Consider the following 17,713-nt stretch of genomic DNA (forward strand, 5'->3'; position numbering starts at 1 on the left):
TCTCACTGTTGTGGCCTCTCCCATTGCGGAGCACAGGCTCTGGACACGCACGCAGGCTCGGCGGCCATGGCTCACGGGCCCAGCTGCTCCTCGGCATGCGGGATCCTCCCGGACCGGGGCACGAACTCGTGTCCCCTGCATCGGCAGGCGGACTCTCAACCACTGCGCCACCAGGGAAGCCCTGATTTTTTAAGCCACCTAATTAGAGAAGCATTCTGTTCATTTTTCTCTGTCGTATCCCCAAGGACCTAACTTGAGATCTTGTCAAAATCTTGCTTAGATGCACTTTCTCTGTTGCATTTCTCTGATCTGCCAATTTAGTAACCTTGTCATAGAAGGAAATTAAGTTAGCGTGATGTGATGTTACTGGTTCTTAGTAACCCCATGCTGGGTCCTACTGATAACTACCTTTCCCCCACTCTGCCCAAGAATTCACTATCTTAATGTTCCATTATAGAATCTTGCCTGTGGTTGATACCTTATCTGTTTGTCTGTAGTTTGTGAAATGTACTTTATTTTTCTTTTTGAAAATTAAAATTATGCTCACTTATCCGCAACTTTCCAGCACTTCCTTTGTTCCCTAGAATCTGTTTTAGATTCCCCTGTTCCTCAAAATCTCCTGTAGAGGTTTCACATCTTTTCGCGAGTTTGAGGGCCAAATGAGAAGGCATGCTAACGTGTAAACTTTGAATGGTACATAGATGCAGGCTTTGTGGTGGTTGTTTCTTTTACTAATATTACTACTATTGAGTACTGAATGGGGCTTCACTTGGGCTCTAAATAACAATTCTTCAAACTTCAGAATTACAAAGCCTCCCTCTTGCTCCAAAGTAGCCAAGGATATTGGGAAGTGGATGGCATCCAGTTCTGGGCAAGGAGTCTCATGTGTATGGAAGTTCCAAGTGGGTGGTATAAAATGGGCTCCAGGTTGCCTCTGAAAATACTGGGATTCTCATCTGTTGGTGATTTCCAATTTAGTGTCTGCTTGGGTGGATATATGAATGGACCCAAATAATTTAGAGTTTCCCAGGGGTAAGGCCATGAGAATATAGAATAAGGGGCAGTGTGAAGAAGAATGATAAAATGCAGTGGTATAGACTTCTCAGAATGGAGAACGTGATGAGCCACTCTGTGTTCTCCAAGAAGAACTAAATTCCCCAGAGGTCACCTGCTCCTTCCCAGAAGGTCTGGCCATCAGATCCAGAGTCCAAGGGCTCAAGTGATTGCAATTCTTTCTCTGATGGAAAAGTACAAGTTATTCCTCGGGCAGGGGTGCCAGGCACTTTGTATTAAGTGAGTTGTCTCCTATTTCAGAGCCTTGTCCCACTTTCTACTATCAAGAGTAAATAGCAATCCTGAATTTGAACTTGTGCAGACATAGCCACAAACTAACATACACTCCTAACTCTTCTACTTCACTCAGTCAAGACAATTTTGCCACCTACAACCTGGCATTTCTACCAGTCCTTGGGAAAATGTTCCTGTGCTGCCAGGAGGCTTCAGTTTGATGTTTTTCCTCCACCATCGCTTGTTTATTTATTTATTTAATAACTTTATTTATTTATTTATTTATTTTTGGCTGTGTTGGATCTTCATTGCTGCGCACGGGCTTTCTCTAGTTGCGGTGAGCAGGGACTACTCTTCACTGTGGTGAGCGGGCTTCTCATTGCAGTGGCTTCTCTTGTTGCAGAGCACAGGCTCTAGGCACGCAGGCTTCAGTAGTTGTGGCTCCCGGGCTCCAGAGCGCAGGCTCAGTAGTTGTGGCGCACAGGCTTAGCTGCTCCGCGGCATGTGGGATCTTCCTGGACCAGGGCTCAAACCCGTGTCCCCTGCATTGGCAGATTCTTAACCACTGTGCCACCAGGGAAGCCCCCACCTTCACTTGTTTATTTTTGCTCAGTTCTGTCTGTGCTCTTCCCAACACCACCCCAGACCCTAACCCGGACCTAATTTCCCCAGAAGACGCAAATAGATGATGACAATAATAATGATAATGACAATGATAATAATAATAGTGAAATGGGCTGGGTGCTTAGAGAACATCTTAAGGGGTAGAAGAATGGGTAGTTTCTGCTATCTTCTGAGCCAGGCAAATATCTTTGTATCACCAGTGGGTACTGATGCGGAGGTAGGGGAGAGAATGGAGAAATTAAGGGCATGTGTGTGTTAAGGGGGACTGGCTTGGAAGGAGTTCAACAGGATAGTCCTTCTTGCTGCTGCCATTCTTGAGGGTGGGGAGGGATCCTATTTCAGAATTAGAGATCTTCACAGAACTGGTTTTGTGGTGAATGGAGACCAGTAGAGCCCTCTTTAGTCTCACTCCCACCTTCAAGGAACTGTGAACTTATTACTCTTTCTTCTCTGCTTCTCCTAAGAATTACAAATGTCAGACTGTACTGCAATTGTTTGCTTATTGAACATGAATCTTTCTCACTATGCTGTGAGTTCTTGGTGAGCAAGGACGCTGTCAGATTCATCTTTGACCTTCCAGCATCTTGCACTACAGTGGCTGGCATATAGCAAGTGCTCAGTAAACATTTGCTAATAAGAGGACAAATCAGTGGCCCTAAAATGAATGTTTCTTCTTCCTTCCCATTGGGTGGTGGCTGGGAGTTGCTGGATTTTTGCAATACCGCTCATTATGCTGTCTTGCTCTCTGCAGATGACGTCGGTTGCCAAGGTGTATTACAGCCAAACCACTCAGACAGAAAGCCGGCCCCTAATGGGCCCAGGGATACGACGGAGGAGAGTCCTGACAAAAGATGGCCGCAGCAATGTGAGAATGGAGCACATTGCTGACAAGCGCTTCCTCTACCTCAAGGACCTGTGGACAACCTTCATTGACATGCAGTGGCGCTACAAGCTTCTGCTTTTCTCTGCAACCTTTGCAGGCACCTGGTTCCTCTTTGGTGTGGTGTGGTATCTGGTAGCTGTAGCCCATGGGGACCTGCTGGAGCTGGGACCCCCAGCCAACCATACCCCCTGTGTGGTACAGGTGCACACACTCACCGGGGCCTTCCTCTTCTCCCTTGAGTCCCAGACCACCATTGGCTATGGCTTCCGCTACATCAGTGAGGAGTGCCCACTGGCCATTGTGCTTCTTATTGCCCAGCTGGTGCTCACCACCATCCTGGAAATCTTCATCACGGGTACCTTCCTGGCAAAGATTGCCCGGCCCAAGAAACGGGCGGAGACCATCCGTTTCAGCCAGCATGCGGTTGTAGCTGCACACAATGGAAAGCCCTGTCTTATGATCCGAGTCGCCAACATGCGTAAGAGCCTCCTCATTGGCTGCCAGGTGACAGGCAAACTGCTTCAGACCCACCAGACAAAGGAGGGTGAGAACATCCGGCTCAACCAGGTCAATGTGACTTTCCAAGTGGACACGGCTTCTGACAGCCCCTTCCTCATCCTACCCCTTACCTTCTACCATGTGGTGGATGAGACCAGTCCCTTGAAAGACCTCCCCCTCCGCAGTGGTGAGGGTGACTTCGAGCTGGTGCTGATCCTAAGTGGGACAGTGGAATCCACCAGCGCCACCTGCCAGGTGCGCACTTCCTACCTGCCGGAGGAGATCCTTTGGGGCTACGAGTTCACACCCGCCATCTCGCTGTCAGCCAGTGGCAAATACATAGCAGACTTTAGCCTTTTTGACCAAGTTGTGAAAGTAGCCTCTCCGAGTGGCCTCCGCGACACCACTGTACGCTACAGAGACCCTGAAAAGCTCAAGTTGGAGGAGTCATTAAGGGAGCAGGCTGAGAAGGAGGGCAGTGCCATTAGTGTACGCATCAGCAATGTCTGATGGCTTGGTTCCCCACCTCCCCATCCCTCTGGTCTCTTTTCCTCTTTTGGCACCCTGGGTGAGGGATATTACCCAGGCATACTGGAGAGCCCCAGAAACACCCTTTTCCATTCCCTCTTCTTTAACCCAGAGGCCTGTGGGTAGTCTAGGCCAACTGGACTTCCTCCCGTTGTTCCCTTCACCTCACCGCACTTCCACCCCAAGATGCACACGTCCCTTAAGCCAGGATGGGGGAAGGAGAGGGAAGATTAGGCTGAAGTGGCTTAGAAGGCCTCAGCCATGCCTGGAGACTGACATTAGGAAGACCATGCAGTTGGATGGATAGGCTCCCCCCACCCCGCCACCGCTCACTGCCACCAGCAGAAAGTTTGGTGCTTTGAGGCTGGAGCCCCCTCCCTATCTTTCCACTTAGCAAGTTCCCTAAGGCAAGACTCTCTCTCTGATGGTCCCTTTGGGGTTTGTGCCCTCAGAAATATAGGAGTCCAGAATCATTTTATTCTGAAGTCTCTACCAAAACCTGTTGAAAGAAGCCAGGGTTTTTCATGGTGTAGTTAATTTCTGTTGGCAACTCCTGACTATAACCTGGGAACTTGGTCCCCATTGTTCTCTTCCTAGTTTCTCAAGTGGACACTTTCTTAGGATACCCAGTTCCCACATAGATGCCTCTGCTCCCAGAGAACTGCAGTTGACCCGGGAGATATAAAGCATACAGGCACAGCCACCACACCTGCTCCTGACCTGAATACTGAACTCTTCATTGTGGGGTGACTAATGCAGAGCTATTGTCTAAAACCTTGAACCTATCCTCCAGGCAGCCCTGGGGGGATCTGTTTCCCTGTGTCCCATGAAAGTAATGACCTTCCCCAATATGTTCCCCTGGAAAAAGTCCAACGCCCAGGCCCCATAGAAGGGTCTGGAAATGGTGTTCCAGATTACACTGTCCCTGGCTTCTCTGATTCTTTCCTGCCCAGCCCACTCTCACCTAAACCCAACTTTGGAGGAAGGGGGAGAAAATGCAAGGGCCTTCCTCTCTTACCACTAAAACTAGGCTCACAGGGCAGAGTCCCCAGGAAAGTTAAACCAACTAAATGGGATGAGTACATTCTCCGATTTCCAGACTGCTGTATAGAGCTTCTGGGAATTGGCAATGCTTTGTTAAGGTTTGGGCAGAGGCAGGACTCTGTGGCTGGCAGATACTATTCACCCTGTTACCCCTCCCAGTGCCCTTCTGAAAAGTGCCAGCTATTTTGTTAGGCAGTGCTGGGAGGGAAGGAAATTATACCTCCTGATCAAATAACCATGGTCTCCCTCAGCCATTCCTGAGACAGTATAAAATGAATATCAGTCTCATCTCTCCTCTCCTCTGCTATGAAGCCAGTTTCAGGCAAGTTAAAAGGCATACTTTACGAGATCAGACTCAAGCCACTCCTTGTTCCCTGATGGGGACTGTGGTATGGGGTCAGGAAGGGTGTATGGGCACCAGAACTTTCTCTAAAGCTCCAAATCCCAAGAGTGCTTCCTGTTCTCATCTAGGTACCAAGGGACACTCTCCCCCACCCCAAATGGTTTGGCACAGAGTCCCTGTATGAATCAAGTGGCAGTTTATTTAAGGTGGACCAGCCAGTTGTTATAAGCTACACATTTATACAGAATGAGTACATGCATCTGTGTGCAGAGCCTCACAGAAAAACCCACAAAATTTGGAGGCTGGACCCATGGTCACCATTTACTACAACTGCACAAGATCCTCTTATATTGATCTCTCCTTGAACTCAACTAACTATATCTTGAAGATGAAGACCCTTCATTCTCTACTTACTGTAAACCCCACCATTGCTCCCTAGCTCTCAAGAAAACAAGAACCGGAACAACTTGAAAATCTGAGACAGAGAACAGAAGGCAAAGAGCCAGCTTCTGGGCTCTCAACTTTATTCAAATGTTAGACTCACTTGATTTCTTTCAACGTGTGTGTGTGTGTGTGTGTGTGTATCTTCTTATCCATTAGCAAGTTATCCTCCATCAAGTTTCTTCTGCACAGAGCTGCTTCCCTCCTGAGGGAAACACTCTCTTCCCATTCCCCTGCTGTCTATTCCAAGCCTCCAGAATCCTCAGATTCTTGGATAACAAAATGAGAAGAGAACACTGTCTGACTTAACCTTTTTGATTCTCCTGCACGATTCCACACTTTCCTTTAAACTGCACTTTAAATCATACTCTCCTCTTAATACAACCTGGCTTATTCTCCCATAAGCCCCATCAGAGAGCAATGCCCCTCTCCCTCAACCCTAAGTGGTTCTTTAGACTACAGCCCCCCTCTCCTCTGAGCTGAAATTATCTTTCAGGCTATCAGGCAAGCTTTAGAAGCAGCCAGGTCTGATGAGAAATGGGATCCCTGACCACACCAACCATGGACTTGGAATGTCAGGAGAGCACTGGGCACAGATCTTAAGGGAGGAGATTTCAGAGGATGGGCAACACAACTGATGGGGGAGGATACTCAGGGTATGAAGATGAGGAAGGGTGGTGCTGTGGGATCTGGTGAAATCAATGAAACCCTTGAGTGTTACTTGGGCTAGCAGGTAAGAGGTAGGTGGAGGCTCAGGGAATTAAGCTATGATATATAAATGAAAGGTTTATCTAAGAAAGAGAAACAGATAATATATATATATATATATATATATGTAGACAGATGTATATAGATGTATATAGGACCAAATATACTGAATGTACAGAAAGAAAGTATTCAGAGAGCTTAGCATGGGGGCAGATATCTTGCTCTGGTTTGGAGGTAGGACTCCCCAGATTCCCAGACTTACAGCCAGTGATCCTGGTTTCAACATGGAAGTGAGATACCTGACTAAGGCTTTCAGGTTTGATGACGGGAAAGGGAGGGGTGGAAGCTGCTCTTCAGAAATAAAGAGGCGTCCAATGAGGTTTCTGACAAACCCTGTGCTGCTGACAGGACCAGGAAGAGGGGAGATAAGGGGAACATGAGGAGGGAGACACTCCATCTGTGGAAATCTAGGAGAATCTGCTACTTAGGCTGTGCGCTCCCATCCCCAGCAGTGTCCTGTGACTGTAGCACTTAAAAAAAAAAAAAAATCCTGTTTCCCTCTCTTAAGGTACACTGTATTTCCCCTTCCTCCACAGGGGTGGGGCAACTGCAGCTCCAGCCCCGGGAGGTGATGGCTGTTCAACTAAGAAGCTGAACACTTCAGTGTGCGGGAGGCACTAAAGGGAAGCCTCAACTCTAGAATCTAAATGCCAGGACTAAAGAGCGGTTGGGCCCAAGATACTCCCAAGGCAGAGGACCAGATTTCTGTACGGTTGCAAGCAGCCCAAAGAGAATGCCCTCTATGCTAGAAGAGTCCCAATCCTGGCATCGGAGCATGGGGGAGGGCGTGGTGCTTTAGCTTTGCACCTCTGTATGAAAATGAGGAGTGGGGGTACCAGCTGCCCTAGGGGATGGGGAGAGGCTTCTGAAATCCCTACTCTGTGCTTCACCTCATTACCTGCCCAACCTCCTACCCCAACCTGTCAGCTAATAAGACCATCCAGGGATTTCTCTCTGAGGCCTGAGAAGAGAAAGGAAGCCAGTTATACTATTGCTACAAGCCAGGGACACTGCCCCCTCCCAAGGCTGCTACCCTGGTCCTTTACCCTTGCTAGTTAACCTGGCTTATTTGTAAAATAACACACTACCTTTGCTGTAAAGTTAGCCTGGGCTCCGGCTCAGTAATGGCCAACTCTACCGAAGCAGAAATATCTAGGGATGGTTTTTCCATTTATTGCATTAAAGACTAAACCAGGTCAAATGTACCTAGGAAAAAAGACATGTGAGTTTTTTTGGTTTATTTTATTCTTGTCTGTTCAGAACAAGTTACTAAATAAAATGGCTGAATCTCTGTTCTTCACTCTAGCTTCTTTTAGAAATCAAAACTAATCCTGGGGACTTCCCTGGTAGCGCAGTGGTTGAGAATCCACCTGCGAATGCGGGGGACATGGGTTCGATCCCTGGTCTAGGAAGATCCCACATGCCAAGGAGCAGCTAAACCCGTGCACCACAACTACTGAGCCTGCTCTCTAGAGCCCGTGACCCACAACTACTGAGCCCATGTGCCACAACTACTGAAGTCCACGCGCCTAGAGCCCATGCTCTGCAACGAGAAGCCACCGCAATGAGAAGCCCACGCACCGCTATGAAGAGTAGTCCCCGCTCGCCACAACTAGAGAAGGCCCTCACGCAGCAACGAAGATCCAACACAGCCAAAGAAAAATAAATTAAAACAAAAACAAAAACAACACAAAACTAATCCTGTTACTAAGGCCTGAACTCACTGACCTACCTTTGGGAAAGGAGGGTGGAATTGAGCTGTGCTGGAAGAGCTTCTGACCACACAGCCAGGCCTTTCCCCTTTGGTGCTAGCAACCATTCCCCCACCTCCTTTCCCACACCTCCCCTCATTAACTTCAGGGTCCTGTAGCAAATACCTTTTAAACTCAGTTTTTAAAGGATTACAAAAAAAGTTAAGGCCTAGACATCTGAAAATTGGCTCAGGTTAATCCAGGAAAGTCAAGTTGCTTTGGAACCCAGGCACTGTCCCTTTCAGCCAGTGATCATGCACCCAACTTCCCTGCCACACTACAGTGCAGGTCGTTCCTTATATATCCTCAAGGCTCTATATGCCTATTCATTTAATCACTGGGCATTTCCTGGCCCAGTTCTCAAAGAAGTGGGTTTCTCTTCTCTTCTTATCTATCAATAGCCTGAAAAAGGCCTGGCTATCAATATCCAGCCCTGAATTAAAGTAACAGACCCCTATGGTCACTGACTCTTGTTCCCCAGAAATGGAAGGACAGAGGGAGGAAACTGGGTCTCTTACTATCGTCAGTAAATACTTATCTACAACATTTGGGAAACACTGTTTTTTAGGGATGAGTCATAAGACATGAGAGATATATAAGATACGTGAAATATACAGTCCCATAACATATGAAGAAACTTGCCAACTTGTTAAGAAAATAAGATAAAATAACAGGTAGCATACATTAGGGCCAGATATGCCATTAACAACATGTTCTAAACAGTGAGATCTCTGTGGAAAACATTCCCCAGGGATAGGCAGTAGGCAAGGGATGGCATCAACCTAAGAGGTCTGGTTAGAACACATTTGACACAGGATTCAAGAAAAATCAACCGAGTTCTTATTACATGAAATGTACCATTCAAGTGACATAGAAACAGAAGACATGATACATGCCAGCAAGGTATGTACAGTTTTTTTTGGCTTTATACCTGCTATTCCTTCTGCGGAACTCTCCGTACTGCTTGCCAACTCCCAAGTTAACTCTCAGTATGCCCATCTTAGACCAAACCTTGTTAAAAGCTGTGATTGCATCATGTACCCCTCTTTCATTACACTTGTCACAGATGCAATTTTATATTATTTGTGAATTTATTTGACTAATGTCTGCCTCGCTCACTAGAGTTTAAGTGCCATGTAACTGTAACTGGGATTCCTGTCAGTGTTGGGTCACCAGTACAGCTGGGCACTTAGCACAGCACCTGCATGTATGATGCTCAATAAATGTAGAAGGAAGGAAGGGAAGAAAAGAGGGAGGGAAGGAATTTGCCTACAGTTCACACAGCTAGTATGCAGTGGAGGTGGTATATTGGTTAAATAACCATAAAAGATTTAGATAACGTATTTCAAAAGGCATGACAAAATTAAGTGTTTAAAAAAATAGAACAGACAATAAACACCAGTGTTTTGGGGGAGAGATCATTTCCACCAGTTAAGATTTAAGAAGAGTCCAGAGAGTTCAGGTTTGAGCCTAGCATTGAGAGACAAATAGTATACAAATAAGTGATGAGAAATAGGATTCTTTGTAGGTGGGACAGCACAGGCAAAAGTACCACAGTAAGAAAGCAAAAGGCATATTTAAGAGACTAACCATCTAACCATTATATTAGAATATAATCAACAAGGACCTACTGTATAGCACAGGGAACTCTCTCAATATACTGTAATAACCTATATGGGACAAGAATCTGAAAAAGAATGGATCTATGTATACGTATAACCGAACTACTTTCCTGTACATCTGACACTAACACAACATTGTAAATCAACTATACCCCAATATAAAATAAAAATTAAATTGAAAAAACGTAGAACAGGGCTTCCCTGGTGGCACAGTGGTTGAGAGTCGACCTGCCGATGCAGGGGACGCGGGTTCGTGTCCCGGTCCGGGAGGATCCCACATGCCGTGGAGCGGCTGGGCCATGGCTGCTGGGCCTGCGCGTCCGGAGCCTGTGCTCTGCAACGGGAGAGACCACAGCAGTGAGAGGCCCGTGTACCGCAAACAAAACAAAACAAAACAAAACAAAACAAAAAAAAACCTAGAACAGAGGGCTTTCTTGGTGAACAGGTTGAAAAGGCAGGGTCATGGAGGGATTAAATGTCAATCTAAATTATTATTTTTTTCCACAGGCTTGGGAGCTATTGAAGATGTTTGAGAAAGAAAAGCATCTAATTATAGTACTGTTTATGAATAACAATCTGGCAGTAGAACTGAGAGACAGAAGACACTAAACCACTTAAGAGACTTGCAAAACCTTAGGGCAAAGGTAATTGCCACAGATCCTAGTTGAGTACAGGTGTCAATACTGTTATCAAATTGAGTTATTGAAGTCTGGACTAAGGTGCAGGATGCTGAGCACAAAAAGAATTAGGGATAGATTCGAAAGAAATTACAGGGCTTCCCTGGTGGCGCAGTGGTTGGGAGTCCGCCTGCTGATGCAGGGGGCACGGGTTCGTGCCCCGGTCCGGGAGGATCCCACGTGCCGTGGAGCGGCTGGGCCCGTGAGCCATGGCCGCCGAGCCTGCGCGTCTGGAGCCCGTGCTCCGCAACGGGAGAGGCCACAACAGTGAGAAGCCCGCGTACGGCAAACAAAAACAAAAATAAAATAATAAAAAAAAGCAGCCTTGTATGTTTAAAAGAATGATTAGGCCTCAAAAAAAAAAAAAAGAAATTACAAAGCAGGAAATATAAGCAAGATCTAGAAAAAGAAAAAAGAAGGTGATTGAATTACAGTGCCAGCAGGAAGCAGATGGTACACTCAAAGGGCTAACTGGACAGGACTTAATGAAGGGAGTATTTACAAAGCTGCGGGCAGGGTCAATAAACCAACAAGGGCTTGTGAAGCACGCAGGGACTTGCAACAGTAGGAAGCCTTTACTGATATTAAAGCTGAAGGGACCATCATTGAAACCTGGTGAGAGTTTCTGAAGGGAGAGGGCTACAGCTTTAGCAGGAGGCTTGGCCTTAGGTAGAGGAACTCAGCCACTGCCAAAGATCTGCTAGTGCCTGCCACTGGCTTATTCTAATGAGAAGCCAGAGGGCAAGGGAGACTGCATGATGCTGCACAGAACAGGGCAGAAGAGATGGCGAATGGATCTAAAAAGGTAATGACAGCATATACGGCACAGTGACCAAGGCCAAGGTCCTGGCTAAGGATGCTAGGGATGAGGTATGCATGTGTGTGCCTCCCCTAGCCACTGGCTCTAAAAGAATGGAAACCTAGAGACAGGCAGTGAAAGGGAGAATGAGGAAGGGCTGTAAGTAATGATTCAAGAGGTAATGAACAGTTGAGCATTTGAAAAAATGCAGCCCTTTCATGGAGAAGTGAGAAAACAGAACCCCTACACCCAATGCAAAAAGCTCAATATGGGGTCCTTAGACCCTGTGATACTTCTGTCTAGCCTAGAAATAGTAATAATAGTTGGCACACCACGTCCAATTAATTTTACTGGACTCCCGTCCCCTCTTCAGTCCCACAAACACTGTCTACATCTCACTTTGATCCAAGCTTCCTTTCTTTTGATTAGTTGTTTACTGTTTCCTTATTTGCCCAAATTTGGTGCCTCTCACCTGTTTACTAGGTAGGCTCTATAGGGACAAATTAGCTGAGGCTTTTCTGTCATACTACCTAGACCAACCCAAACAGAGGAGCCCTCACTTAATTAAACCTCTGACATCTACCTCCTATATTCTCTACCTTCTGGAACTAACCCTCACTTATCTATCACTAGCAGAAGAAAAGAATAAATATATAGAATCACAGTGACAGAAAATATCAGAAAGATTCAAACAAGAGATCAATGAGAGGAGGCAGAGAGGGAAATTAGAATTCATCATCAACATTTTATTTGCAGGTTAGCCACATAGTAGTTAAGAATACGCTAGGGCCAGATAGACCTGCTTTTGAGTTCCAGCTCTGCCACTAGTTGACTATATGACTTCGGATAATTACTTAATCTCCATAAGCCTTGATTTCATTTGTGAAGGTAGGAATATCTACCGTACATGGTTAAGTATTTAGCACAGTGACTGACACACTGCAAATAAGTTCTCAACAAAGCTGGCTATTAGAAATCATCATCGACTTCCCTGGTGGCGCAGTGGTTAAGAATCCACCTGCTAACGCGGGGGACATGGGTTCGAGCCCTGGTCCAGGAAGATCCCACATGCCATGGAGCAACTAAGCCCGTGCGCCACAACTACTGAGCCTGCACTCTAGAGCCCGCGAGCCACAACTACTGAAGCCCTCATGCCGAGAGCCCCTGCTCTGCAACAAGAGAAGCCACCACAGTAAGAAGCCCGCGCACCACAATGAAGAGTAGCCCCCGCTTGCCACAACTAGAGAAAGTCTGTGCGCAACAAAGACCCAACACAGCCATAAATAAATAAATTAATTAATTAATTAAAAAAAAAAAACCTATAGCTTTCATGAATCTTCAAGATTTGATTTCTAAATGTGAGAATAGCGTTTAAAAAAAAAGAAATCATCATCATCATTATTTGAATGATGATGTGCTGCCATTGTATATATGGCTACTGTACTGCAAAAAAAATGGTTAAAAGTAGTTATCAACATAAGGCATATACTTATACCAAGGTACAGATAAAGACAGAGATATCAGAATATGAATATGGAATGTGTGAGATTAACTTGGTTCATACAAAGGATAAATGTAAATTGTATGATGGATGAATGGAGGGTAGTCCTGGGAGCTGCATGTTCAGACTGGATGGAGTCATCTACTCCAGTAGATGCTAGTTTAGAAGACGTCCCCTAGGAAGCAGGATCAATCTGTAAAATCAAGTAAGTCAGTAGTTACTGAACATGTACCATGTGCCTAAGACTGCAATAAATTATGAGTAATTTTAAAAAATTAAGGATAAGATATAACCCCCAACCTCAAAAACCCTACAACTTCATTGAAAGGGTTATGAATTGAAATTCTGAATTGCAGACTGTAAGTTCAATAAGTGCCCACAGAAGGGAAAGAGCTAATGGGTTAGAGTCCTTGGTGAGAAATTCATGGGAGTAAGGTTGGAGTGGGATGGGTGAAGGGGGAAGAACTTGAAATAGATAAAGGATATTTGAAAGAGGAAAGGACTGGGAGTTGGGAGCACCCCAAAGATGCCACTCCAGAGGTATCCTGGTAAGAGGAACCTCAAAAATCAATTCAACTTGTACAGAATGCCAACTGTGTCTGGTAATGTGTTATATACTGAGGTACAGAAAACAAGATAATCTCTGTTCTCAAAGAACTCAGAATGCCCTGACAGAAAACTAGGAAAATGAAACAAAAAAGTTATCACTGACAAATGCTATAATATAGGGATGGTCATTCCAAAAGGGAATTTTGGAGCAATGGGAGGGCAGACAATGGACAGGACTCTATATTTACATAGAAGGGCAGGGGCTTCTGGGTGAGTGATTTTCTAGAGCTTAGAGCCCTTCGGCCTCTGTTCATCTACCCTCAGTTAGCGGAAAGGCATCTAAATTGCAGTGCATGATGAAAAAGTGAGCTGAGAGCCAGGATATGCTTTTAGGAGTTAACACTTGAGCCGAGGCCTGAAGGGTTAAGTAGTGACTGCGGAGGGGAAGGCAACGTTGACAGATAGAATAGCAAGTACAATGACACTGAGGCATGAGGGCGTGATATAATTTAGGAACCCTACGAAGCTTCCTGTCCTCCCTTCCCATCCCTCCACCAAGGTTTGCGGGATAAAATACAGGATGCCCAGTTAAATTCAAATTTAGATAAACAACTAATAATTTCAAAATACAAGTATGTCCCAAATATCGCACACACTCCGGGCCCCCTTCAATTCATCCTAGCTCGCCCCCCACCCCCGGAGCCCACAAACCCGCCCCCGGTATTACCCACGAGCTGGCGAGGTAAAGCATGAGAAACCATCACAGGTTTATTTTTCCTTCACTCTTATTTTTTTTCACTCTCGGGTCACCGGCCCAGGCCTGAGGGATGAAGCTCGAAGCTCGCTCCGCTTCAGGGGTCAGTCTCCACCAACTGGAGTTGAGGCGGGGGAAGTAGGGGGTCACCCACAAATAACACCCACCCGGCCCTGAAAAACCACCTTCCGGGCAAACTGAAGTCGCCGGACCGGAAACCCCGCCCCCGCCGGAGGTGGAGAGGACGCGAGACAGCCTGTCCAGAAGGAAGGTAATTCTCCCGCTGCGGCCACTAAGAACCCAGTGCCTGGCGTGCAACCGGAAACAGGACGGGGGCGGGCCTTCCTGCCGGAAGTTGTCGTCTCGCAGTTGTTTCGGTTGGCCGTCTAGCTGGTAGGAGTAGTCCCGGCAGCCTGCAGCAAGGAACCGCAGCGAGGGTTAGACCTTCCAAGGCAGTTTAGAGCTGCTGCGGTGCAGTCAGATCATGAGCCCGACCACGCACTGGGGAGAGTGGTTCCTGAATCTGTGGGTGTCCCCCGCCGGGGTTTTTGGCGTAGCCTTCCTTGCCCGAGTGGCCCTGGTTTTCTATGGGGTCTTCCAGGACCGGACCCTGCTCGTTAGGTATACAGACATCGACTACCAGGTCTTCACCGACGCCGCGCGTTTCGTCACGGAAGGGCGCTCCCCTTACCTGAGGGCGACCTACCGTTACACTCCGCTGCTGGGGTGGTTCCTCACTCCCAACATCTATCTCAATGAACTCTTTGGAAAGTTTCTCTTCGTCAGCTTCGACCTCCTCACCGCCTTCCTCTTATACCGGCTACTGCTTCTTAAGGGGCTGGGTCGCCGCCGGGCTTGCGGTTACTGTGTCTTTTGGCTTCTTAACCCCCTACCTATGGCGGTGTCCAGCCGAGGCAATGCGGACTCAATCGTCTCCTCCCTGGTGCTTATGACCCTGTACCTAATAGAAAAAAGGCTCGTCGCGTGTGCCGCTGTATTCTATGGTTTCGCAGTGCATTTGAAGATGTATCCGGTGACCTATATCCTTCCCATAGCACTCCACTTGCTTCCGGAACGCGACAGTGACGAAGGCCTCCGTCAGTCCCGGTATTCTTCCCAGGCTCGTCTGTATGAATTCCTGAAGAGGCTGTGTAATCGGGCTGTGCTGCTCTTCGTAGTCGTTGCTGGACTCACGTTTTTTGCCCTGAGCTTCGGTTTTTACTACAAATATGGTTGGGAGTTTTTGGAGCACACCTACCTTTATCACCTGACCAGGCGGGATATCCGTCACAACTTCTCTCCATACTTCTACATGCTGTATTTGACCGCAGAGAGCAAGTGGAGTTTTTCCCTGGGAATTGCTGCATTCCTGCCACAATTCATCTTGCTTTCAGCAGTGTCTTTCGCTTATTACAGAGACCTTGCCTTTTGTTGTTTTCTTCATACGTCTATTTTTGTGACATTTAACAAAGTCTGCACCTCCCAGTACTTTCTTTGGTACCTCTGCCTCCTGCCTCTTGTGATGCCACTAGTGAGAATGACTTGGAGAAGAGCTGTGGTTCTCCTGATGTTATGGTTCATAGGGCAGGCCTTATGGCTGGCTCCTGCTTATGTTCTTGAGTTTCAAGGAAAGAACACCTTTCTGTTTATCTGGTTAGCTAGCTTGTTCTTTCTCCTTATCAACTGTTCCATCCTCATTCAAATCATTTCCCATTACAAGGAGGAACCCCTGACAGACAGAACCAAATATGACTGATAGATGCTCCAGTTCTTCTGCAACTTCCATTCTGATTGTTCTGAATGGACCAAAGAGAGCTTTGGAAAGAATTGTTTTGAACATCCTAAGCACTCTAGTGAAACTTCAGTTTAGAGCATAAAACCCTATTCCAACAAATTTAAATGAATGTTTGCCTTATAACGGGGACTCAGTAACTGAGGTCCACCCTTTAGGAAATCTCAGGACTCATTTATCTGGGACACGATGGGAAGTAAAGGTTACTAGTTTGAATACAGAAGGGCTGGGGCTTCCCTGGTGGCGCAGTGGTTAAGAATCTGCCTGCCAATGCAGGGGACACGGGTTCGAGCCCTCGTCCGGGAAGATCCCACATGCCGCGGAACAACTAAGCCCCGTGTGCCACAACTACTGAGCCTGCGCTCTAGAGCCCGTGAACCACAACTATCGAAACCCATGCACCTAGAGCCTGTGCTCTGCAGCAAGCGAAGCCACCGCAATGAGAAGCCCATGCACCACAACGAAGAGTAGCCCCCGCTCACCGCAACTAGAAAAAGCCTGCGCCCAGCAACGAAGACCCAACGCAGCCAAAAAAAGAAAAAAAATTATTAGGCTAAATTAAAAAGCAATTAAAAAACAGAAGGGCTGATGAAATTATCAGATGCTAAAAGGTTTTTGTAGAAAATAGAGGAAACATAAAGTCAAAAAACATAAAAGTCTAAGCCAGTATTTGTTCCAGTATTTATACTGTGGTACTATCTGAAACTGTCTTATCTTTTGTACTATCTGAAGCTGTCTTATCTTTTAACTCCCACTTTTTCATTCTGAAGCTTTCTTGATAACTGAAAACTCAAAATGTTCCTAAAGTACAGCTTTTAGATATGAAGTGTTAAATAATGATGCTGTGCTTAGGTTGGGAAAGCTAATTCTGTATTAAAAGTGGGGGCTTAGAAGATAAAGAACCCAAAGAATTTAAATTGTAGTCATGTTTCATGTATTTATTTTATAACTTAGTTTTTCAGTGCTTAGTCCCAGTGGTAATAGACTGCTGTTTGGTTTTTTACAAAAAGGATTAAATTAAAATTCATCCATCTTTAAACTTTTCAACATATTTTAAAATAGCATCTTGCTTTATATGTTTGAGGTCACACACTGTAAGGACATTTTAGAACTCTCTTTTACCCCTTTGTTTTTAATTTGCTGATTGCTAAAAAACATTTTTCATTTAGAGTTTAAGTTAATCAAGTGTTATCAGTGTTGTAAAAATGATTAGTAGTTTTTAGGTGGTAAAATATTAAATTGTTAATAAGGCATTTCCCAGCTTACGAATACCTTACTTGTGAAAATTCCATGATAGGAATGGAGGCCTGCATGGGAGGCTCCTGGAAAGCATAAGAAGCATCCTAATAGCCATTAGTCTTTTAGACCAGGAAATTGAGGGAGAGATTGTGGAAATGAGGCTTTGGTGGCCAGATCCATTTACCTTATTACTATAATATTTCTAGGAAAAAATGCTTTGTGAGTTTCAAACAAGCAAGCTAAAAAAAAATTTTTTTTAAAATAGCCTATCTAAGTGGAGACTCCCTAACACTCTAAAATGCATTAGCAATGAGTGAGTTTGAGTTTATGATTTTGATATTAAAAGATGAGTAATTTAACAACATTGTTCTTTCACCGTTAAAAAGAAAAACAAAAACCTCCAGAGAAGTAGTATATTTCATGTCAGTTCAGGCCTAAAAAGCCTCTGAGAATAAGATGTCTCTAGGCAGGTCATAATTAAGAATGCTATTACTGGTAGCACTTCTTAGATGGATACCTTTTAGGACCCACCATTGGAAAGAAGGGGTGAATGGGTCTCTTTGCATGGGCTGCTGTTAGGGTGAAAATAGCAGAGACAATTAATTGTTGAGGA

At 45.7% G+C, this 17,713-nt stretch overlaps 2 protein-coding genes across 2 annotated transcripts; both read left to right on the forward strand.

Annotated features, from left to right (window-relative positions):
• Window positions 1–2,662: 2,662 nt before the first annotated feature.
• KCNJ10 (potassium inwardly rectifying channel subfamily J member 10) lies at window positions 2,663–3,802 on the forward strand (the record flags this gene model as incomplete). The annotated part of the gene is made up of 1 exon (XM_081225414.1): window positions 2,663–3,802. The coding sequence occupies one exon, from the start codon at window positions 2,663–2,665 to the stop codon at window positions 3,800–3,802; it is 1,140 nt and encodes a 379-aa protein (XP_081081540.1).
• A 10,707-nt stretch (window positions 3,803–14,509) lies between these two features.
• Window positions 14,510–16,778, forward strand: PIGM (phosphatidylinositol glycan anchor biosynthesis class M). The gene has a single exon (XM_081254998.1). It carries the CDS (start codon window positions 14,554–14,556, stop codon window positions 15,823–15,825), a length of 1,272 nt encoding a protein of 423 aa, XP_081111124.1. The 5' UTR covers window positions 14,510–14,553; the 3' UTR covers window positions 15,826–16,778.
• The last annotated feature ends 935 nt before the right edge of the window (window positions 16,779–17,713 follow it).

The sequence above is a fragment of the Mesoplodon bidens genome, assembly GCF_964165515.1.
Source record: "Mesoplodon bidens genome assembly, chromosome: 2".
Classification (NCBI taxonomy): Eukaryota; Metazoa; Chordata; class Mammalia; order Artiodactyla; family Ziphiidae; genus Mesoplodon; species Mesoplodon bidens.

Bases quoted from the DNA above. Each gene is read 5' to 3' on its own strand.
- PIGM (XM_081254998.1), top strand. From the start codon at position 14,554: ATGAGCCCGACCACGCACTGGGGAGAGTGGTTCCTGAATCTGTGGGTG.